The sequence below is a fragment of the Rhyacophila brunnea genome, unplaced genomic scaffold (genome assembly GCF_057557595.1).
Source record: "Rhyacophila brunnea isolate RB1 unplaced genomic scaffold, BYU_Rbru_1.0 scaffold_17, whole genome shotgun sequence".
NCBI lineage: Eukaryota > Metazoa > Arthropoda > Insecta > Trichoptera > Rhyacophilidae > Rhyacophila > Rhyacophila brunnea.
In genome coordinates this window covers 22,167,420-22,193,477 of record NW_028232827.1, presented here as the reverse complement: position 1 = coordinate 22,193,477, position 26,058 = coordinate 22,167,420, and the positions used below count along the sequence as shown (strand labels likewise).

The 26,058-nt window shown below is 32.8% G+C and overlaps 1 protein-coding gene across 5 annotated transcripts in view; it reads left to right on the top strand.

Annotated features, from left to right (window-relative positions):
• Nucleotides 1–26,058, top strand: part of LOC147073836 (rho guanine nucleotide exchange factor 10-like protein) — a 532,434-nt gene that overhangs the window by 274,851 nt on the left and 231,525 nt on the right. For 3 of the 5 annotated variants that reach the window (XM_085944728.1, XM_085944726.1, XM_085944725.1), the window contains exon 1: nucleotides 16,882–17,267. The exons of 1 other annotated variant lie outside the window; for it this stretch is intronic. In XM_085944728.1, the coding sequence (XP_085800854.1) occupies nucleotides 17,249–17,267 (19 nt within the window). In that variant the 5' untranslated portion in view covers nucleotides 16,882–17,248. Of the gene's footprint in view, nucleotides 1–16,881; nucleotides 17,268–26,058 lie in introns of those variants that run through there. One more of the 5 variants, XM_085944727.1, reaches the window with a different exon arrangement.

Here is a 26,058-nt window from a genome sequence, read left to right as displayed (position 1 = left end):
TACAAAGTTTTCATATTTTGGATTCGATTTTAATTTAGTGTTCTTTTGTTTGATCTTCACTCCTATTAGAATTATGTTTATATTGCCATATTGTATTACACAGATATTTTAATATTAAAAAAATAATTACCTCTTATTATTTTTTAAATATCTAAGATAAATATAACCACGAAGCGACCCTGTGCGAAGCCGGGTACTTCAGCTAGTAATATATAAAAAAATATTCGTATATTTATAAAATATCTAAAATAACGTAGAAGGATATTTTTTACTGTTATCTATTATGGCTCGGTTTACGCAGGTTTCAATTGAATTAAAAAATACTAACCAACAATATATTGTATAATTATGCTGTCTGATATTTGTAGTAGGTACTCAATGAAAAAAATACGTATGACTTACAATGTTTAGTATGCACTATTTATGTCGGATCTCAACAGCCTACCTCCACCCTTCGCTACTTTAAGGTACATACTAAATATACTTATGTATGTTCATGTTCGTAATTTAAAAACTACTTATTGGTATTTACATTAATACAAATTAAATATTTTCTGACCTCAGTAGTTCTTAATTTTCAATAAATCATCCCACGTAGTTCAAAACCCAATAAAATCATATTATATTTTAACTGAATGTGTGTATGATACCTACTCTTTTAACATTTTCACGATTCAATTCCTGTGATGCGATCGACCAAACTAAGTCAGTTGGATAGATAGGTACACGTTTACAAAATTCATACTGTATACTCTTAATATTGTAGTCATTCAGTATATACACTATAATAATTTCGACATGTGTGTTTTTGATGGGCTGTAAGCATTTAAGTCCCATTAATAATATACAAAGTAGATAGGTAGTTCTCGCATATACACATTGCGGTATAAATAGAGACCAAAAGGAAATAATAATAATACACATCGAAGGAAAGCTACTTACCTACTTCAGTTCATATATTATACCTATAATACTTACAAGCACTTATTATGATTCGCTTTATTTTTAGAACTGACTTTGTATCTACGATGTCCAATTGAACTGCCTTTCAGTGTAAGATACTATTTACGAAATTGTTATCTATTCAAGCAATGGTCAGTTGTACCTATCCTATAGTATTACATAATAAAGTAACCTTGAGATATTGGCGAAAATGGAAAAGACAAATAACGTAATTAAAACTACGAAATTATCCTACATATGACGCATGATAGTTTTGGCGATATTTCTGTAGATAGGTTTGTATTTTTTAATTCATAAATTTACCCTAATGCTCTGAGTACAAATCTCGTGAGTATGCGTGTAAGAGAGGAGTACATAATTTTTATACAATTTAAATATAATTTAACTTTTTATTTGGTTGCGCCTCAGAAACATACATACATATGTATTTAAAAATCTAATAATCAAGTTCTCAGAAGAAAATAGCTAAATATAGCCACAGAACCGATTAATAAATATAATTCAGATAATCTATACCCCAAATACACTAATTTTTTAAGCAGGATTTTAAATGTGTGAGTATCCTACGAAAATGAAACACATTATAGACGTACAATAGTGTGTTGCAACCTTCAAACACCAATATTGAATGAGCGTCAGTGCATTAACCGAGAGCAGTTATCAGAACGAAGGAGAGGCTTAGAATGACGTATTCTTGACATGTGTTTAAATTTATCCCATATTCTCCCACAATCGAGATCGGTTGCCTGTTACTACACAGTCCACACCCATTAGGTATTTCAGTTCCTATTAATTCTGTGTTCCCTGCTTAAACCCCTACGGGAAGCTGCCACCTGGGAGCATGCAGGATTTCGCAGTATTCAAACCGGAGAACCAAAAACAATATTATAACGCAATTCGATAAGCATTTCATGTAACAACTACTAGTTTAAATCGTCGTAATTTAATATGATGCCTGTAGCTTAATTGGAAAAGCATACTGGCGCGAATCCAGCAGATACAGGTTCAAGTCCCGTCAGGTGTCGTATTTTTTCAACAAAATGATTTTGTCTAGTGTGTATTTAATAGGCATGAGATGTTTTCAAATTATGTATATGTATTAAAAAACAATATGAAGAAATGGGGATACTCCGATGATCCTTCATACTGCGAATGTGGCGCCGAGGAAACTGAGGAACGTGTGATGGCCTGTCCTGTTGTTCCAACCAGCTGCACAATCCGTGATATGCTTGAAGCCAAACACTCGGTCATTACGGTGGCCAAGGCATGGTTGGGAAGGCTCTGGACACATCTGGTAACTGCTGGTACTACGGGTTTATCCTCTTCTTCAGATTCACTATCTGTCTTAACGGGTACCGAACTGTGGTTCATCAAATTCTCAGCCATTGTCATCAATGTCTTCATCATCGGAATTGCCTTCCAAATCGGAGTCTTCAAGGAGCTCCAAAATAATATTAAAGTGATTGACGGGGTCGTAGCGTCTTTCTAAAATTTAGTAGAAATAATATTTGATAATAATATGTAAAAATTTTATAGGTAGGTACTAGGTACTTACTTAAATAATATTACTACTTATATAAATATTTTACCTACTCATAAATGTATATTACAATAGTACCAACGTATAAATCTTACACGTATAAAATGCAAAGTGCATACAGATGTCTTGAATACAACGTATTAACATGAAAAGTATGTTTTATAATAAAATTTTAGTAAACGTTCGGTCCCAATCAACACAATTCTGTGGTTTCACTTTGAACAGAACTTTTGATTACTATTTTGATAAAAATGAGATCGTATTTTAACTTGTTTAGATATTATACATATTTAACTACAATTATTTGACTAAGCAACTTATCGCACATTATAAATAAAGATAATTGGGTACTTACTCATCTATCAAGAGTGCCTTTTTCAAATTAATGAAATTTTGACAGGTCAACACTCATAGACAATGACGTGTGGCTGTCGATTACATTTTTTCCCCAACGGCCAGTGACCCACACAATCGATCTTTGATGTGTACAGTGTTGGCACTATAAAATATACTATATTATAGGTAAATTTTAAAATTTTACCTTGCCATACAAACAGTCTGTAAGGGATGTAGATACCTAGATACAAAAAAGACGATACTCGCTTTTATTTATTGTGTAGATAATATTTCGATGCAAACTTTTGATATCTTGTTTGACATGGTTTATAAAAAAACATCTGACGATTAGAGAAGGTAATTAATGATCAAATATTTAATTAATTAAAATACCTTTCATCAAAATTGTAAATTAATTCCAACATAGTTGAATGGGTATGTCGATATAATATGAAACAATACAGGTGAAAACAGGCAATGCTCTCTCAATGGCAAGTTAAATTTACAAATTTGAGAAGAGACAACTTTACAAACGTGGTACTTATCGCTTTCTTAGCTTGGTATCAAGGCATGACTCAATTATGATAACCATGGATCGCATAGTTTTTTTATTTACTAAAAATGCAAGTAAGACATTATTTAGTCAGAATACCTAATGTCATTTATTTTGTTCACTGAAACAGCTGTTCTTGTTTCAGAAAAATGTAGTGTCATTAGGTTACATGGTCAATCTTAAGTTTGTTTATTTTAAACCGGCACATAACAGATTGATTACTTATTGGTTAAAGACAACAATGTTAATAAAAGTAATATCACAATGCTATTTTTTATTCAACACTACCGATTCGCAAGTCAGTGCTGATCGCTTGAATGATCAACAAAGGCAGGCTTTTGCTCATTTCATAATATTCAAAACATACTTGAAAACACAATAATTTATAGTTTTTGATAGTGTGTGTAATTCTAGAAAACACATGATTGAGTGAATAGGGAACAATCATGCTGTGTAAAAACTTCCACAGGGGGCGGTTAAACTCCACACGGGATTATAGAGCCAAGGTAATCGTTATACAAGTGTTGGAAACTTACCTTTTCAAGAGAGTATATTATTATGATCTGCTAGCAGCTAGCACATCCAGAGAAATTTGTGTGAATTTAACAAAATAATTATAATTTACGTTTAGTTATCAAAATGATATGTTCGACTGTTCAGTAGTTATTGGAAAGCCATTTCAAACGAGATGTTCAAAGTAATGAGGTGTTCAAATATGATTTTTGATGTGTTTAAATGTTTAGGAAAATACACAATTTAAACTCATCGATCAATTTTATATCGTCAGTGAGCTATTGAAATTTCATCAAGTTAGTGTCAGCAACATATATATTGTTCTCGCAGTGTTTTCCCTAAGCGCATCCGTCAAACTAAACCGGCTTCACGTCCTAAAAACCTAACTCCTTCATTCATATGTCTTCTATTTCACTCTACCGCATTTTTCGGAGATTATACGCGTGCTGAATGCTTTCTTACTCGCTCTTCTGGTTAGTTTTCGTTCAGACCTTGCACTCTTAGATATATCACAGAGTAGGTACCTACGTCACAATAATTTCAAATATAATTAATACCTAGTTATTTAAATACATACCTAGTTATCGCGTTTTTCGTTATTAGTATGAACTAACGGACTAAATATAAAACTGACACAAGATTCGCTTTCTACCGTCCGCTGTCTTCTCCTTATTTCCTTTCGCTGTCACCTTTAATACATGCTTATCCCGCAAGCCCTTCCTTCCTCACAGGTACTTACTCCATTCGGTTTCCAGCGCCGGAAATAACTTGCACCCTTCGACTGGCTGCGCAGACTCTTAGTAGTCTGTACATTCAGCGTTGTACTTCAGTAGACAGTGGTGGTGAACAACGCCATGAAAGGTATGTTATTCGCTTATACCTTATATAAAATAAATACAATTGTACGTATTACATTTCGCCGTATTACAATAATTCACGGCGAGCTATCGTACCGGAAAATATACCCGTATAGCTTAGTGATCAACAATTACGCGTTGTTCGTGGACCATTGCAGACTGTTCCAATTTTATTAGATTCAATAAGAACATTAATTTGATATTGAATGGTAACAAATATTTGATACTAACGAGTACAGTATACAGAATTTTATATAAATTATACGATATGATTGTAGGTATTTCTAATTTAATTACTTACATATTTTCTTCTGCCATTTCCTTATATTCCGGTGGTTCTTACTACGTATTTTAAGTGCTTTATTTAGACATGAATTTTATCTCAATGCTATATGGTCATTGGTTTCCGATACAATATCTTACGATGATCTGTGGTACGGCCATCTGCATACGTACAGATGTCAACGTAAGCGGTGATGTTGGCCATAATCCTTTCGTCTATCTCGTCTCGAAATTTTCTTCCAAAACTCTCGGTTTCAAAGAAACCGCAATAGTAAAAATACACCAATGATAAGCATAGTCAAAAATAGTTTCCAAATATAATCACCGCCACCATTCTTGCCAGGAACATACAAAAATCACACGAACTCATACACATATTAACAGGCCACACAGCATTGAGAGCATATCTAAAAAAATCAAACTAAGGATGATGACTATTGTCCATGTGATGGCAACACCTCACAAACAGTATGGCATGTTATTAACGACTGCCCAATAAGTACTAGAAAAGGAGCGATGGTCTCTTTGAGCCCTGTGCAGACAAAACAGTTCCGAAATCGACCTCCAAAAATGTCACGAAATACTAAACAACACAGAAACTTAAATAGCCGTTTCTATTTGTATAACCTGTTCGATTTAGACTTGTAGGTATGATACACATGTTCATTTATTTTTTGCTCTATCAATTCAAGTAATATTTCTATTGACACGATGAATTGTCTCGGTGAATAATTATTGGCGTTCGTTGGTCAGCGTTGAATAGTCCTAGATTATTAGTTTAAACATAATTTAAAGTTTAGCCACTAGCTAGCATATTTGTCAATTTAGTGTTTTCTCATTTTTTTTTTAAATTTATTTCTTTCTTGAATTGAAAATATTAACTAATTTGTAGACATCACTGGTTGTCGACGTCTGAAAATCTTTGACAGAATCTCAAACAGTTTCTAAGACAACTTAAATGGACCGTTTTGAGTCAATTATTACACACAGCTGCTGAAACATATTCTTTGCGCCGAAATAAGTAATGATTGTATACATCCAAACTATTTCGGTATTAAGATGTACATTTTAGAACTTCAAAGATAAAAATAAGACTTACCTATAACAAAATGAACGCTCTTTTAAAATTGACAGTCGCGTCATTAGCGTTCCTGCTTCATCATCAGTCGCGGTCAATTTTGTCTGTAAAGACTTGACTAGACTTAATTTATTATTTTATTCTGATACCTAATAACTATTTAAGAGCCAGATGCAGAGATGTCACCGTTAAATTCACGGTAACTAACATTAATGCAGATTTTAGAAATGCATGCAGCATCTGTTAAAATGGTCAATTAGTATATCGTAAGTACACATACTCAAGCTGAAATGAACTTGAGTTTCATTATTATTTTGACAGCTGTCACTTTTGCCATTATCACAACGTTTTTCTTCGCTCGTATTCTTATTTGTCCGGTGGTTGTTTGTCCGGTACAAGTCTTGCAATCGATTTTTAACTAACTTCCAGACTAGGCTAGACATTTGAAACTTTTAGAATATATCAGAACACGATGCCAATGCATTTTTTAATACTTTTAGCCATCTTTAAGTAGAATTTAATTAATAAATAATACACTAGCATTAACACACCTTCTACAAATGTAATGCATAGATCAATGCTACATATTTTTTTGGAAATCAATATTACCACCGGTTTTTGTGTGAAGGACTAGTCTGACTTTGACAGCTGATGAATAACAGGAATGTACCTATATTATTTATTAATAACACCGATAGTTTCTATATTTGGTGTGAGAATTCTTTATAATTCAATTTGAAACGACAAAGGGCGAATCAATATGTCAAGCAATCTGGGATCTGATTTTGATAGCTGAAAGGTGGACAACTCGTTGCTTGTGCAATTAGTTATGCTCAGGCTTTATTAATCTAAAGATGGCGGTGGTTTGTGAAGTAAAATTGAATTTGGCTCTTTACCCTGCACTATATAGTGAAGATAGCAATGATATAATAAGAGAATTTATACGATAGTCGATGGATTCAAGTGACAATAAAGAGTCATCTGTCGTTGTAAAATAATCAATTGAGTAAATTTGATTAAATTATCTATTTCGCTCTATGGGCATCCACGGAATGGAGGTGATATTAATAGATATTTTATGAGGAAGGTAATTGGACATTTTCCTTACTTATTGATTGACATGTGATTTTTCATGACACGGGATTCGACCCCGCACCCGCGCTTTATATACACTTTAGCACTTCTTAACCTTGGGATACAATAGAGAATCTGTCACGTTCTATTTTATTCTCTGTATTGACCTCTTCTCTGAGGATCCACCAGTTGTACGTATAATTACTCAGCTGCGCTGACTCCAATACCATAGAGGTACATTGTAATCTTCATTTCAACGGTCCCACGTACTAATGTTCTTCAACTTTCTCTTTCACCATGTAAGAACCTTTCCAAGCTAGCGGCGATTTTCTTCGATACAATGGATTCGTCAGAAGATTTAAACGGGGGCCTCGAAACAGTTAAAACCAGTCATGCTAAATCTTAAAATTGTGCCTTCATAAATTGAGCATCATAACATTGAGAGCTTTATAAGCATAACCACACAAAAAACATACTTACGTAGGTACCTAATTATGTTTCAACATTGTCATCGTAGTTGAAATTTATGGTTTTTGTTTTATTTTTTATAGTACTTACTCAAAATCAGTCAGTGCCTCGGAATCTAAGTCCCTTAGCCCGCCGTACCCTCTCACCCTACTCTGTTTAAATGACATGGTCAATGAATTAAATTTATAAAAATATATATTATTACGCATCAGTGACGTCCCTAGACAAAATGCCGCCCCTAGGCAGCGTCAAAATGCCGCCCCATTTTTTTTATCATCCTTTCATTACTCCAATATCTAAGAAATGTGTTGTATGAAGCATGGCCCCCGCATCCTGAAGCGGGCCCCCAGCCTAGGATCTTTGGCAGCCCCCCTACCTATCGCTAAGGATAAAGGCAGTGTGACGCTCTACAGTAATGTTTTCCAAATGGTGTACACGTTAAAATTGATGTGTATATTTAGTGTTTTTTTGTATATTTTAATACACCCATTTGAATTATGGAGTTTATGAGTATCGCTACACAATTATTAATTGTATTGTACAACCACATAATTTTAAATATTAATATTATTGAAGAAAATAGCGCCGCAGGTGAATTTTTTGCTATTAGAGCAAATTTGTGATATGTGTTCATTTCACTTATCGAGCCCGGGACACAGGCTAGAGCCCTGTCAGCCCCCCCTTGTGGGGGGCATGGTATGGATGGATACATTACTAACAAAATATATACCTACCACTAAGCTGAATCATAAAAAAAATATTTTAGATATTAATAAATAAATAAGCGAATAAATATAATATTAGTTAAACACTTACCCAAATCACCAGAGTCTGAGATGCCATTTGGTTTATATGTCTGACACATTAATTTATAATAGTAATACCTACGCAGACGTAATATTTTTACACCATTTTTTCTATGCTATTATTGTACACAATAATTTTCCTCAATATTTATTTAATATAAACCTATTTTTTAATCATAAATACACTATTAATTAATAGTCTCGACACTCAACCGTAGATGATTGAAATAAAATACCCAAATCCACACTATTATCAGCACAAAATATGTTTACAAAAAAATTACTTAAAAGAAGGTATTGTTATTCACAGCACGATAAATACGATATAATCTAGGTAGGTACCTACTAGTGTACATTTTTATTACAATTAGCTGGAACTTAATGTAAATACTATTATATGCACGAATACTAATTGATTATGAGTTATGACAAATGTCGATGGATTAATAATCATTATGAATATCTATTTTGCAATAGGTACATCCGGCAACTTTTAAATCTCGGGAGTGACTGCCAAAAATATTTGGATAAATTAAAAAATACGTACCTAAAGTATGTACCTACCTATAAATCTCTACCATAATTCTCCTTGTTTCGTCACCAACGTTGAAATCTATATAGGTAATATTATTTTATTTCAATACCTACCTACGTCGCTTGTTCGGCGCCACCTATAGCGCGACGGCTTTTGCGCGTATACCTACATAATAACTGTTATGAAAAGAACTCTTTAATCTGAGTAAATGACATTATATTATTATATTATGACTGATTTATTATGTATTTTTGGTGTTTTACATTTATCATTCATAATGTGTCTACGTGCAAAGAGTAGTAAAAATATTTTTTATTGGCATTTTTATACGAAACCGAGCAGTCAAAAATAAAACAAAAATTCCTCGCGAAGCGTGGTGACATCATACTAAAGTACTGGATAAAAAAAAACATCCGGAAAAAAACATCTCCAACGCTCTGGTTATAATATAACTAATATAGGTAGCTATTTCTATATAATACCAAATAATTCTCCTCGATTTGCCGCCCTTCGAGTATCTGCCGCCCCCAAGCGACGCTCAATCTGCCTACCCCCACGGGACGTCACTGTTACGCATAGCAATAAAATTAATCTAATTGTCGAGTTGGTCAATATTTTTGAAGGCATATCATTGCCAACTTCACTTCGGTGCCTGGTGAATATGCAGTCTCTTTAAAATATACTTAGTAGGTACATACAATGGAACGTAATAATATTTTCCTTGAATCTCGCATACGATTGATACTTTGAACTTCTTGATTATAAATTACGTTTGCAAAAAGCAAGCAATCGCAGTATTATATGAGTAATAAAAGTGTATTCGAGACTTCTCTTAGTGTATATTTTGAATATTATTGTAAACACCACGCTGTCTGGGATGCATAACTAATCATAATAATTAATTATAATATGATACTGCTCAGTGACGTCCCGTGGGGCCAGGCAGGACGTGCGATGCTTATTATCGAACAAGAATTTCTTGTCCACGTGTTGAAACTGTGAACTAACAAGTCTCTCCTGTACAGTTAATCGCACTTCCGTATTCAAATGAGGAACGCCTCCAAATTTATCATTTCATTTTACGCTTCCGTGGTGTACTCTATCAATTTACGTAATTTGATGCTTTGTATAATAAAAAATATATCTAAAACGATCAGGAGTGATGTTAGAATTATTATTAGTAAAATGTTGGCTTATTGCGAAGAAGAAAAGGAGTCGCATAAATAGAGCCGATACATTATTTAAACACGTGTTGCCGCCATGGCAGGTACGTCACGGAGAAGTCTTCTATATGCGACTTCAGCGACTTCCTGTTATCGACGAGCTCTTGTTGTCGGACAGTAGCAATGAAAATGTAGGAACGATTACGAATATTGAAACTTTTGAGAGCAATAGTGGGTTTTCAAGAAGCAAAAAAAATATTCGCAACCTATTCTGTTTTTATTTTGTAATACCTAATGGCGGTTTATCGTACAGGCAACATTTTCACAAGGGGGCCTTCAAACCTTTCAGCTCCTCATACCCCCATGTACCTACCTAAAGACTCCGATGTCTGAGGGTTGGTTTAATAATAAATGAAATAAAATAGTTCAATTTCCCGTCATTCTTACCGTAGGTATCTAGATAAAACGATCAAGGGATTTGATTTGCTACACCCGCGCTACGCCGCCTTCTATGGATTACTTGCCTTAGCAGAACATAACCTTCATATTCTGTCGGGCAGTGTTGTAGTACTAAATAAAGCATTGCCGGGTCGCTGATTTTTTAAAAAATCACCCCCCAACCTTCCACCCTAAACCATTAAAAAAAATGCACATTCTTTAATATTGTGATATTTTGGTAGGTAAGTACACTAAATTTTGAAATTTATCGCTTTAAGTAAAAAACGCAATACTTAATATATTTTCTTATTATCACTTTTTCGGAATTGTAATGACTGATCGCTTCTTTCGAATGGATGTTTACTCCCAGTTTACTAAGTAGTATGAAAAGGTCTATTTAAGCTCTTTATTTTTTTCAGGTTAAAAATAACAACGGCGCAATTTTCTATACCTACGTATTCCTGTGATTCAAAATAATTTTTGTGTGTAAAATAATAAATTTAATGATAACTGTTTAAAGAAGTCGTGAACGCTCTTCGGCCCCACTACACCACTGGTCCCCTGCCCTCGGGAGGTCATAGTTCCCACGGCCCACCACTATACATTTTATAGTTCATAATATCTAAAGAACATCATCACGAGATATTGTTTTATCTCATCTATAGAACATTTTATTTTCGAGTGTTTCTACAATAGTTTGTTTTCTTTTTTCAGGTAAGTTTCCTTTCCATCATCTGTTCCGCAAGAGAATTTCTTCAGTCACCAAACTTCCGAAATCACACTCTTCAACAAACTTCAAGTATGTATTACCTATGTACCTGATATATTCGTTGATTTTGGATTCCCTGAAATGTTATATAAAATATTACTACAGATTAAATTCTAAATTACATTTTAGGTTTGAAATGATCTTTCCACAATTAAAATTCAACATACAATAAAATTTATTATGGCGCGATTCAAAAATGAACTCGCAGGTAACTGAACCCTTTGACCAAACCAACACCGGCCGGTTTCTTTTCGCCGTAAGCAGAGTTGGTACCTACCATTATTTTTCCTTGCCATTGTAGATTTGTTTACTCAAAAATGATCTGCAGGTTTCGCTGACCACCTGCGCATTATTAGGTTAACATCTGCTTTCCGAAATCACCGAAATATCGATTACATTATTACTTATTTTTTCGGATTATGCTCATGCATAATTATTATTCTTTCTATATTTTACAATACTAAGTATAATAAGTAACTGGTGATGTACTTGAAAGTAAAATGGGTACTTGGGAAGTTCCTTTACCTTTAAATTATATATTTTATTATGTTAATTTAGTATTATTTAATTTAATAAAACGCATTTTTTTTTGTAGTACTTATTCCACTTTTAATCAATAAATTAGGACCGGTTTCGTCCACCTCAGAGAGAGATTTTCAACTAAAAATTTTCAAAAATTTTCAAAAAGTGGAATAAGTACTACAAAAAAATGCGTTTTATTAAATTAAACAACAATACAATGCAGTTCCACCATGAATTGACAGTTAACAAAATAAAAAAAAAAATTTAGTATAATGCACATGACGTAACCCGGGCGTGCGGCGACTTCTAAGACAAGGGATGCTTTTCAAAATAAATAGTTTAATTCTTCAACACAATTAGTAAGTAAATCAAGAATTAACTGTAAAAATGTATTTTAATAATTTCGGGATGCGCCGCATCCACAGCATCTATAGTCCGCACGCCACTGGATGTAACACTAATGAATATAAAATAGATTAGATTACACTGATGTCTAAAGATGTCAAAAGACGAACCCCTGGTGCATAGTTTTTTATGTCATATTTTATTAAGACATTTGTCATTTATAATTTAAAACCAAATGTCACCAAGTACCCTCAGTCGATGGTATTAATTTAATACTCACACTGTACGTATAAGAATATGCTTCATCACTTTGCACTCCGGCTCTAGGATGAAAATGATGTAAGGACTTACTTAATATATTCTAAAAATATTTTTTTTACATATATTACATGTCTATTTATTTATTACTATCTACATATATTAATACAAGTAAATATCATTTTGGATCAAATTGTATGCTAGGTAATCAGGGAAAGAGGCGTATCAGTATAATAGTAAAGAGTGCAAAAAAAAACAACAATTTTTTTTAAATTATAATATCATTTTTTACGTCTAGATTAAAACTGCGTAGGTACCTACCTATTATAATTAATACTTAATGTTTTTTGATGTCGACAGAAGATGTATTGGTACATTGGTAGACAACAGCTTTTAAAGTAATAAAAGCGTTTCTATGAAAACATTCATATGGCAATTTGCATATTTTATAATGTATCAGTTTCTTGGAACTTGATAAGCATGCGCACGCAACTAGTGTTTTTTTATAATACCTAAGACTTTTAAATTAAAATTCAAAATGTCCTGATTTATTCATTAAGTATTTGAAATTTGAAGAATGTGCCCCGGGAATTTGAATTACGGACCAGACAATATTATGATTATAATAATGACTATCCATAATTTAATTTATCAACGTCAATCGTATTTCTTTTTATACTTATTTGATTAATTTCATACCTATTCTTTATTTGGTAAGTATTTAGTTCCGTTATAATATAGAAATTCCAAATTCAAATAATTTGAATTTGGAATTTTTATATTATAACGGAACAAAATACTTACCAAATAAAGAATAGGTATGAAATTTCTTTGTCCTATGGAAATTTTGAAATTGGATTACCTACTAACACTATTGTTCTTAAATTTCATCTACAAAATTTAAAAATTCTTATAATGTCCTTTGTTTATAAGAATTTTTCGAATTTCGAACGCCTTAGCTTCGCCCGCCTCTACCTTACATAATAAATTAGAACATACCAAAATTCATTGGTAATCTGTGCTGGAAATTAATTCATTTTTTGTTTTGTTCCACGTTTTTTGAAAATAAAAGTGCTTGTCCAGAGGCGAATTCTTTTTACCGCCATAGTGACCGCAGCCGACGCTTTTATTTGTGTGGGTCGGAAACTCAATTGTCTACACATGCTTATTCACAGTTTAGGGCAGGTAAAATGAGAGGTCGCTTACTTTCTTAAATAATATTTTTAATCCAAAAAATCAAAAAGGTCAAAGAAAACCTTATTCTATAAAGAGATAAGTGTATTATAATGGTATAGCTTAAAGAAGGTTACTGAGGATAATAATTAAATTATATGGAATTAATTTAACGGAGATTGATGTTACAACCCTAATTACAGTTTTTTGATAGAATGAACCACCATTTTTAGCTAAATGTTAGATGATCAACCACGTAAAATTGCAAATAACATGACGCAAGTAAGTGCCCAACGCAAAATCTCAAAACAGGTCGGTACTTCATATTTATTTATAAACAATGCATATTGATAGTACGGAGTATATTCATTTTTGGTAATTGTCTATTTATTGGAAGCCAGCGGCAAATAAATATTGAAAATATCCGATATACTGGATCATTTGTTAGGTTAGGTTAGGTTATTATTCTTAAATTGATGAATTTTCCCTAAATTGGCCATGAAAATTGCCGCTGTTCCCGCCTGACTTCCAGTAAACAGACTTGTATCCATTTTTTTATAGTTATCACTTCAACCATGCCAAAATCCTGTCACTATAAAATTTATGTGAAATGTGATAGTTGACAGAAAACAATAAATCTGCACAAAGTTTAAACATTATTATTTCATTTATGTCCATTAAATAGTGCGATAATGTATACAATGGAAAATAAAATTGTAATAATTATTAAAAAATGTTATCAAAAATTACACTACATCCTGTAGGATACCATCGCAAACTGATAAAATTATGAATCAAGCTGAGGCAAAAAAAAAATGTGACGTTAATTATAATTGACTGTTATAGAAGAAAAACCCACGGTATACTCTAATTCAATTTTATAAATTATCAATTTAGATTTTTCATGGCATACAAAAGACTTATTTTGTTTCATTAGACTTATTTCATATTATACGATATGATACTCGTATTATAGTATTGTCGTGGTCGATCATGTTTATAAACATATAGAAAAATACAGATCATCAGATTAAAACATTGCTTATTGATACGCCCACGATGGCCATGGTGCTTAAGCGTCATTCCATAACGGCGTGGGTCCCAGGTTCGAATCCTGGGTCTGGCAAGTACACACAAATATTGTTTTTAAATTTGTGTTTGAGTGAGAGTACGAACCTAATACTATGTAGAGCAAGTGGTTAAAATCAATTTCTCTTAAAAACATAAATCTGCTAATACAAAGCTCCACTCTGTGGAGGCCCATATGATTTTATTAGGATCTAACATGGGATTGATACTTTAGAGGAAATTGGGAGCATAAGTTATATGTTTTCTCAAAATAAAGAAATAACATGCCATTCCTGATGCAAATTGTGAGGGCAGTCATTGGCAATAACTTATTGGATAAAATTGCGTTAGATATAATATTCCACTTGTATGAATGAATTCAGATGGAAATTGTTTAAAAATTCTAAAAATTAAAAATATTATCTCTTTGTGTCGTTCTCTATTTTTCGTTTTTGTAAATATCAGTTCGTCTATATTTTTTATAATACTACGTAATAAAGTACATTATTTATATGTGTTTTACATACTTATCATGTCAAGTAAACGAATTAAACTTTTAATTTATAGTTTTTATGCGTGTAATAAATTGATTGATAATTCAATAATAATAACTGGAAAATAGCATTTTATTCCATATTGATGGAAGTCTACATTTCTTTATTTCGGCCAAGGGTCAATGCCAAAATTACAGAATAGATTAATAAATATGATTCTAAAAGCCATCGCCATGGACCAAGATTCTGAAGCAGAGTAATTGATGGCCTGGCAGCCATAAAACCCTGGTAGAAAAAACTGCGTAGACTGTTCCCAAACACTGACAGCACGTTATATTAATGTGACATGGTAAATGCAATTATTATGTAACTATTGAAAATAGCATATTATTTAACACGTGTTTATGTTTATACCATATTTTTCCACACTCGAGATCGCTAGCTTGTTATACCACACGCAGAAGGGTAAGCCAGTTCCTATTAATTTGTGTTCCCTGGCCAAAATGCACACATATCTTATACCCAGGGGCGGCTCTACCTTAAGGGTTCAAAGGGACCATCCCCACATCGTTATCATGTCAAAAATACACGTCCGATAGTTTTATCATTGTCATAATATACCTACTTAATAACATGATTAAATGAACTATTTAATTTATTTTATCCATCTAAACCAGTTGCAATTTTATAGAGATATTATTATTATACAAATAAAAAAAAAGCAATGCTCATAAATTATGGAATAACATAATGATGATTACGTGGTATTAAAATAATTAATTAAATTAAATACGCTCTATTTCATTGTGACACCTATGGACAAATTAATAAAGCCATAGCGTTTATTGGGGTCAATCAAACCCATCCCGTCACCGCGGTACAAATTAATCTCCTTCTATATAAAGTATGTGAATGCATTTGTGTTAGTTTACGCATACTGAGGGGCGAATCATATGACCCCTAGGTGAGTAAAAATGCTCGCTGTATGTCGTTATTCAAAACTGATGATGGTAAGTATATAAAAATAATTATTATTAATTTATTTATTATTTTTAAGCTCGCTTTTTAGATGTGATTAAGTAACGACTCAGGTAATCATATTATTTATTCAGATAAATATTATTTTCCGCATTACTTAATTATAATATTATTATACATAGCTTGGTACATAATGTATAATATGAGAAAGTATGTATATTTAATAATATTAATGGCTTAACCCCACCACCTAGAAAGTCGTCGAGCCGCCACTGCGTATACCTATGTAACATTATGTAGATACGCAATTACAAATTATTGATAGGTATGTAGAATTTATTGATTGACGATTGATGAGAAACCTCTATTGTTTTTATTATATGAAGAATAATTCATCTTTTATAAAGAAAATTACAGTATACACGCAATGAAATACGTTAAAAAAATTATTCTTTTAATACGCAAGTTGAAAATGTTTGGATAGTGACGACGTAGTTTGGATAGGATGTACCTGTATTTATATATTATGTAATTTTATTAAAATACCTTTTCTTACCGTTCTCCGCCTACGTCTTGCGCATTGAGAGCACCTGTCCCAGACGCATGTATAGACGAAACCCACACAGTCATCCAGTGTCCCGTACTTTTTACTACACTCAAAAAACTTCAGTCTATCGCCGCCAGTTGCGCGGTGTTCTCGTGTTGCGGGAGTGATCTATGCCGCGGTTTCTTTTGCTATTTTGTTTTTGTGCATCAAAGAACACTACTTGAAGTAAATAATAATAAATTGTGCGAGTTACCGCATGTGTGTCACCGTGGTCTTCTGCTAGCCAACAATGTGTGTGATGTATAATTAAAAATACACGTTCGAAGCCGGCTCAGTTCCAATAATTGATTCAGTTGACATGTGTTTTGGTTCCAAGTGTGCAAACCGTATTACTTGTCATAATGTGAACTCTAAAAAATAATTCTAAGACAAAAGTTTTTTTAGTTAGTTCTGTATTGTGTGTTAAGAAAACAAATCCTTCACAACGGATGGAGACTGCTGTTATATGTACGTAAGAAGGGATAATTATTATCAATCCCTTATAAAATACAATTATTGCACCTAAACTCTAAACAATAACACAAAATTCTAAAAAAAATGTAGGAACGTGCAGTATTAATTCACATTGTACAATATTATCATCACTAATATTATATATGCTGCAGTATAATTAATTACATACCTATTAAGTATTACCAGAGTTTTTTTTGTTACATTGATAGATTGCATGTTACTTTTATTTTGTTGAATTATAAAATCGGAACATAATTAATTTTAATATTATGTAAATGTATGTAAAAATAATTGTGTGCGACGTCATTTTCGACATAATATTTCATGATTATATTAATTAATTACAATATAATTGTGTAAGCTGTAAGAATAATTAAAAATAAGAGTATGTAGATAATTTCATAATATTACTGTAGTGTAGAAAATACACAAATAGGTGCACATTTTGTACATACCAACTATTATTGTACTAAGTAGGTAAGTATATTTAATTAGTTGATGAAGTGTAGATCGGTAGTAATAACAGACAGTAAAAATGCTGGATCAATAATTAAAACATAGTACCTCCGCGTAAGTAACACTTAATCATTTGCCCAAAAATCACACTCATTTCACGATTTATGTATCAATAGAACTATCCCCACATACGCACAACATGCCATTTAATTTAATTTTGCAGGATTTGTGATTAGCACCCCCTCCCCCTCACCATACATTCAACATAAGTATATTACTCATTATTATTAGCTGCGTGGCTTGTTTTGTATATTTGCGTTACAAACTGCACAATTTACATTGTATAATTGTACATTGTACAAGTATGTGCACAGTGACGTCCTCAGGGCAAAGTACAGCCCGTAAGCGGACAGGACTCCCTACCACTTCTCAGCCTTAAATTGTACCTATGCAGGTTCATAGTTGCGATATTTTCATACGATCTTAAATGGAAAGATGCAAATGAACATCTTTAAAATTGTGTACATATGTACACATTTCGAAGTCTATCTGGATAGAATTGCAGGTGAAAAAGTTTTATATCCGCAGGCCCGTCATATCGAAAACAAAAGTATTGTTAAAAAAGTAAAACATCAGTATTCGCATTTTTTTTTCTTAATTCGCCGCCCCCTTTGAATGCGCCGCCCACATGCAGTGCATTATCTGCCAATACTCACGGAACGTCACTTGCCCCAAACCCAGGACGAACATACCCCTATGAAGTGTTGCCATCTTGTTTTATGCTGATTATAATCTTCTTTGACCATGCCCGATCTTAATAGATCATAATGTATGGGCCCCCACAGAGTGGAGGTTTATACCTATAAACAGATTTTTTGTTTTTACGAGAAATGAACGTTAGCCACTTGCTCAACCTATTAGGTCTTATGCACAAATTGAAAAACAATATTATCTATTTATACTTGCCAGACCCAGGATTCGAACCCGGGACCCACGACGCTATAGGCCTACCTACACAATATATTGTATAACTTTAGTACACGAACGTTTTTCACCTTCAAACCTAGAGACCGACGAGTTAAACGTGGGGCTACGCTACAATGTGGCAACTATGCAGCAGACTCTCACGTTAAACTTGTCGGTCTCTACGACATCGTAATATTTTTGGCATATTGGCCCACGTTGCATGTAATTTCCACGATACCATCAGGCCTTCTTTTTACTGAAAAACATCATGACAACAACATACAGATTTTCAAGTGGCAGACAAACATTAACGTTGAAACGAATTATCATCAATCAGCTCCTTGCCGAAGCTGTCATTTTTACCGATGAGATAGTACTTGAAGTGTATTAAAATGTAAGCCCGGAAAGCATTTAGAACGACTGAAGGGTTACAAATAAATTTAATGTTCAATGCTCTAGATTCTAGATCTAGAACATCATTATTTGCAATTATATGTCGCTTTCAATTAAAATAAATCAACTTCGCCAAAGAGCTGATTGCTATTTGAAAATCTGTATGTTGTTTTCGTCCAAGCTTCATTAGTACTGCACAGATTAGCGAACATGATGTTTTAGCATAATACAGTAAAAAACACCTGACGTTGGTATTACGACGCATTTTATAACGTAATAAGTACAAAGAATTTACGTTCACAATAATAATTCTACTTGTCTACATAATACGTTTATAATGTGTAGGTAATTTCATAATGCATTTAAAATTAAATTATATCACCGTGCCAAGTTGCAAAAAAAATGCTTCTAGTTTGCATAGAAATTAAAATAATAAGTAGGTTTATAGTTACTGTAATCGCATCTATAAAAAATGCTCTCTTTTTTAATTACTTACCATGCTCAAACTCACTTTATCTTTATAATTTGCATCAGTAATGAGACATGTAGGTACAGACGTAATCATTTTTGAAAAAAAGTACCTAAGTCAACTACATAATTAAATTTTTGAGATATCTTCTAGCGTTTTTCGAATAAGCACATTCACCTCTCCATCTATTATATACTTAGATTTCATTAATTAAAATACAAGTAAACACATGTATTGATTTTGTTGTAAACATTTCAACTGGCATAGATAATAAATACATTATCAAACATGGCAACGTGCCAATTGTCGTAAAAAGCTTGCCAACAAACTAAATATTAATTAAATAAGTACATAACTGATTAATTAATTATATTCTCGTTCATGAGTTAAGTAACTGAGTAATTATCAAAAAAATATATTATGAATAGAAGGAGTCTTATAGGTATACATCTACCTACGCTATTTTATGTTATATTATATGACATTTGAAATTATTTAGCAAACACCTGTAGTATAGTTTAGATGGTAAACTCTGTAAATACTATAGATCTATCATCATAAATTGGCATTTCAGCGAGGGCGCTAGTATGACATTGAGAATATTACCATAACTAACAAAAAAATGGTAATTTATAATTTTTTATTGGTAGTAGATTTCTGTACAAATATTATGCAATCCATAATTCGAGAAACATGTTGTAAAATTAAATGGCATTTGTAACACATTTATCCTCGATAGACAATTTTAGTTTCAAATTCGACCGGCTGCCAACTTACAATGGTAGATCTTTAACATCGCTCAGTTGCTGTTCCGATTTCTTATTCACGTAATATGGCGGTCATTTTGTATATTCATTTTGATCACTTACTCGAGTGCAGTTATAAACGGTTTTACCAGGGAACTTAAAAATAATGGGAACTGAAATACCCAACGTGTGAGGAGTAGCAGGTAACCAATCTCGTGTAAGGAAGAATCCTGGATAAACTTAAACACATGTCAAGAATACGTCATACGTCGAATTCTGACAACTGCTATCGGTTTATGCATTGACGCTCATTTATTATTGGTGTAGATATTACACACACTATTGCACGTGCATAATGCGTGTTTCATTTTGGTAGGACACTCACACGTTCAAAACGTAGCGTATTGAATATAGCCTATCGGAATTCTATTTATTATCTGTTCTGTGGGTTTTATTTGAAGTTATACTTTTCAACTAATACTTAATAATAATGCCGAAATCTAGTTTTATTACTGGCTGCTTATCTACTCGTCAAGATTTTTCTTTGTATACGTCATGCAAATTGGCAAATACATGTCAGCTGTAGTGTGAAGTTCTCTCCAAATGAACCTGTAACGCGAAATCATATTGTTTGTAGCTAACTTAATCGGTAGTCCTTTTTTGCGTCAATTTCATATATTTAGGCTCCATCTCTATAAGGAGGTTTTCAGCATCTTTGGTAGGTACTTGATAATACTTTTTATATTTGTATTTTTCTTGTAATTTCTAGGCTGTATTAAAAGAAAACACTGATTTCAGAAGACAAAAATCCTATTACTTCATCCTTCTTTTGCAATCAGTAAATAACACTAACACACCTTTGTTGGCTCAGTTATATTACTCGCTTACTATATTTTAGGCAGATTTGATAAGATTAGCCTTATCATAAGGCATGTCCATATCTATATCTAAAATATCGATGTGATAAATGATTATCTATTATTCTTAGTAAAATTTTAAAAATATAATTTAAAAAGTTCAGGAAACACCTTATCCTGAGTCATTCATTGCGCTGTTCGGTGTGTTTAGCGAAGAATTACATTTATCAGAGTGTCAATGCGTATCCATCTTTTTCCCGTCGTATTCTATCATTTACTTTCTGTTAATAAAATACTTAAGTAGTAATTATTGTGAAAATCTAATTTTATGTTATCTCTATTAATATTGCAGATAGGTAATTAAAAAAAACTACAAATCGATAATACACTACTTACATGGAAGTCGTAATAAAACATTGTATATACTTGAGCTATCTTTTTCTAATCTCCATCTTACTAACCCATTGGCTCCCAACCTGTGCGAGATGAGATTTTAGGCGTGCGACAAAGACGGAAAACATTATAGTGTATGCATAATAGGAATCAATTCTCCCTGAAATGCAATTTGAAAACATGACTTTAGTAGAGATTTTGTACATATTCTATGCCTTCCCAAAACTTAATAGAAAAGCACGCTGTATCATCCATTAGCAACGACAAGTTTGTGCGAATCTGGGCCTAGTTCTCTTTTGTCAACCAAGATATAACCCGGACCTCTTGATCCCAATTAGCAAAAATTTCCTCGTTTTGAGATAATCTTGAATGAGAAGCAGGCATAAAGAAATGTTATGTTTGCAATTGGGATTACTTGTACTGGTCAGGCGCGCACACAAAGGAGAGGGTATGCGGGTCTCTACCCCCCTCCGGATACGGACAAATACTTAGAGCTTAGACTATAGATACTCGACAAATGTAGAATATTTAGGTAAATGAAATATTACTTCTACTTATTCTTCGTCAGTACCTCATGACTGATGATCGTGACCCGGGTGAATAGTTGTCTAACAGCCTTTTCAACGGCCTGCCCCCCCTCTTCTGGGTATTACCTTATCTAAAATGCAAGACAGCGCGGACAACACAAATGGACACTAACGATCCTAATTATTATGAATGACGTTAAACCACGCGCATTCGATAACCACCTGTGGATGCGACAGCTTGCAATACGTTGTAGGTGAAAACTCTTAGATATACTTGCATGTCACGTGTTTATCGCTAGATACATAGTGGGAGTATCTGGGTAGGGTGAACGTACCTGTAAAACTACGATGTTCAGCGTGTAGGCACCTGCTAGGTTTTGTTAAACCCGTTTCCTCCCCCCACTTTGAACATTAATAAAAAATATTATGAATATTCCTTTCAAAATGGACCCCCATAAATAAATTGTCTGTGCTAACTAAAATTTACACCTTTTTGACCAAAGTAAACTGGTGAACAAATCCTACATTGTAATAAATATACTTATACCGTTTCAATTTAAGTGGATTTATACGGTCTTTATTATTATTTTGTAAATAGTTCATGACGTGATGATAGTTCTACCCTTTTATTAACGTAAATAATTTATCACCACAAATATTACACAATCTTTCTTTGTTTTTTGAATCCTCCACATTGCAGATGACTATTAAACGCTTGTTCCATAATATTATCAAATTCTCATTAAGTATCTACCTAATTGTCTTTTCATATTCATTATGTTTCTCTCAAAATCGGAGGCTATCTTTTCCACTTTTAAGTTCTCTAATCATTTTGTAATATATAGTTATTAATTTTTATAATTATCAAACGTTATACTTACTCTTTTCAATTTAGTATGAACCGTTAATGTTATCCCAACCCTATCTACAACTAACTGTCCTACACAGAGCTGCCCGGTTACAATACTCATAGTGACTTCCCAGATATATACCACGTTTTCTTTTGTAGCAATTTTATCTTTAATACATACGATAAACCTTTTGTGTTATTGGATAAATTGTGGATTATATTCTATACTAAACTTGTCACTTCCCTTTTAGTTTAACACAATCATCGTTATGAATTACTTGACAAAAATGTAGTGTGTCCTTAAAATCAAAATATATACTTACTAAAAAGAGAACTTTGCTTTTAGAATGTTCCAACTAATAATTAAATGAAAAGCAAACTTTGAAAATATGCACGTTGTCATAGCAATACGGACGGATTGTTTAATACCTATAGCAAAAGAGATGTGATTCAATGATTGATATTTTAAGTTGTCGCATTTCCATTATAAAGGTGCATTGAACCGTTCAGTCAACTTAAATCATTCGTTCAATCGATGATTATTTATTTTTTTATTGACCATCAGGATTTATTTCTAGTTTTCTATCTAAATTACAGAGCTTCCCAAACTTTGGACCACCGCCCGCCTACTATTGCATTCACCTTAAACTTAAACATTAAAATAGCTTTTAAACCTTAATCGTGTATAAAAATCTACCATGAAAGGTGAAATGACTGTTTTGTGAAAAACAATCTGGATCAATTAGCTGCTGGGTGAGGACCTTCCCAAGGGTATTCCACTCCTCTATCATGTGCATTGGAATGCCACGCATATACTTCCGCAGAACAAATATCTCGTCGATCTAGCAACGTCTAGAGGTAGACCTTTTCTGATGTTTTCTGCCTCTTAAATAATATTGGATAGCGATATAGAACATACCACTAGGTACATACTTAAATTGACACTGGCGATAAAGAATAATTATAATTTCCAAATATTTTGTTGAGATGCAATGTTGTTGCAGATGCAGATGTTGAGAAGATTGAGGCTTTCATGACGAATATTGGAGAATTAAGAATTAAACGCGATGTTTGTACATTGCCATGCTTCTCATGACTTTAAAATATGTTATAATTCAATTGATTTGTATTCCCTGTGGCTTTGTGAAGCCTATCTCAACGCCTCATTGTCTCTCCAACGCAATTTACGTTCCCCTTGCGTAGTTTATATCATCGTGTGGATGTATACAACTTGTAATTTTATTATTGATAGATAAATAAATACATTTTATGTGTTATTGCACATTTCATAAATTTTACAAACAAAATGCGAGGGCAATATTGATGCCAGTTTTTATGTACTGCGTTTTATGGATTGTCTTTTGTTTCTATGTGGAGATTGTAGAGGAATAGCGTTGGGCACATAATGTCATATTAGTTCCATTAATTACAATTAAATTGAGAGTTGTGTTGAGATATAGGGCCGCGCCCACGCGGTGCGGGATCCAGAGTAGAATCGGGAAGAGTAGGGAGGTGCAGCTAGCAGGGATAGCGCATGCCATGGCGACGGTTCTCAAACGGCGAAGGCACTGACTGCATCGGCACATCGCCCCAACCGGAAACTCATTACTTTTCCAAATACTGCAATGTTAACAAAAATATCACTTTATAATAATATACTTAAGTATAAAAATAAATAATGATAAATACCTATTGCGTTATTTACTTCTCGAATTTCTCGCTGTAAAATAATGTCAACATACAATCATGTAGGTATGTAATCTAGATTCTTCGTCTCGAAAATTCTCAAGAAATAACGAAAAAAGTTAAGTAATTCTTTACCTGAGATTTTTTTTATATTTCGAGATTCTTAAAATTTATTTAAACAAAATTTTATAGAGATGATGTTTTTATGAACCTTCCACCACAAATCCGCATTTAAAATAGTTTTGATGCTAGACGCGTATTTTTTAAATTGAAACCTTAAAAATCGTACCCATCTAATATTTATTATGTCGCAAAGCATGAATAAACATGATTATATATTTAAAATAATTGACGGGAGGTTACATGGGAAAATGGCATGATGTTACTGAATTAGTCGATCGAGATTTGAACGATATCAAATTTTTGCGTAATTTAAAATCCCGAAACACTCTAGAAAAACATAAGTAAGTGTTGGGTCATAAGATGTTCCATTTTGAAATTTCACCCAAAAATCAACCCTATGATTGTTTTTTCTTAATATTTTTAAAAGCAAAATATTTATACGTTTGACTCTGTTTAAAGCTAATATACCTAATATAGATAATTACAAGATAAAAAGAACTTTTTATATACAACGTTTTTAAATATTCTGTTGAATCATATAAACTTGACTTGACTAGCTTAAACGATCAAAAAAAAAATGTATTTAATAGAAATAATACTGAAATGTCATTTTGACACTCATATTGATTTCCATAGTAACGCACGTATATATTAATAATTTAGTTGTTAGGACCCTAAGTAGCAACCAATAATAGTGGATTGGATTACGGATTTCTTCCGAAATAACTTTTCATACAAAACAGAATTAACTAAAAATGAATTCAATTCTACTTAAAGATGGCTAAGAGTATTAAAAAAATGCATTGGCATCGTGTTCTGATATATTCTAAAAGTTTTAAATCTCTAGCTAGTCGGAAAGTTAGTTAAAAATCGATTGCAAGATTTGTACCGTCAAACAACCACCGGACAAATAAGAATACGACCTAATAAAAACGTTGTAAAAATGAACCGACGCCAATAGTGTATAAATATAAAACAATACATACAAAATGGCCTAAAATAGATGATAACTGGCAACTTAGGGGTGACGTTTATTGTAAGTATTCTTTGAAAAAAGAGTGAATAAGGCAAGGGCCACAAAAAGTTTTAGTACCACAGCGACCACGATTGAATCGAATTATCCCATACCTAATGGCCGTTAGCATTCAAAAACTCTCCTAGAATTCCCAGTCTCGTGATATGATCATCAGAACATTTCCTTCTTATGTTAGATTAAGTACTCCATTGAGTTCACTGGACCACCCGCGATACAAAAACATCGAGTTTTTTTTAAATTTTATTTTTATTCTCCTACGTTTATCTATCCCGGCTCCATTTAT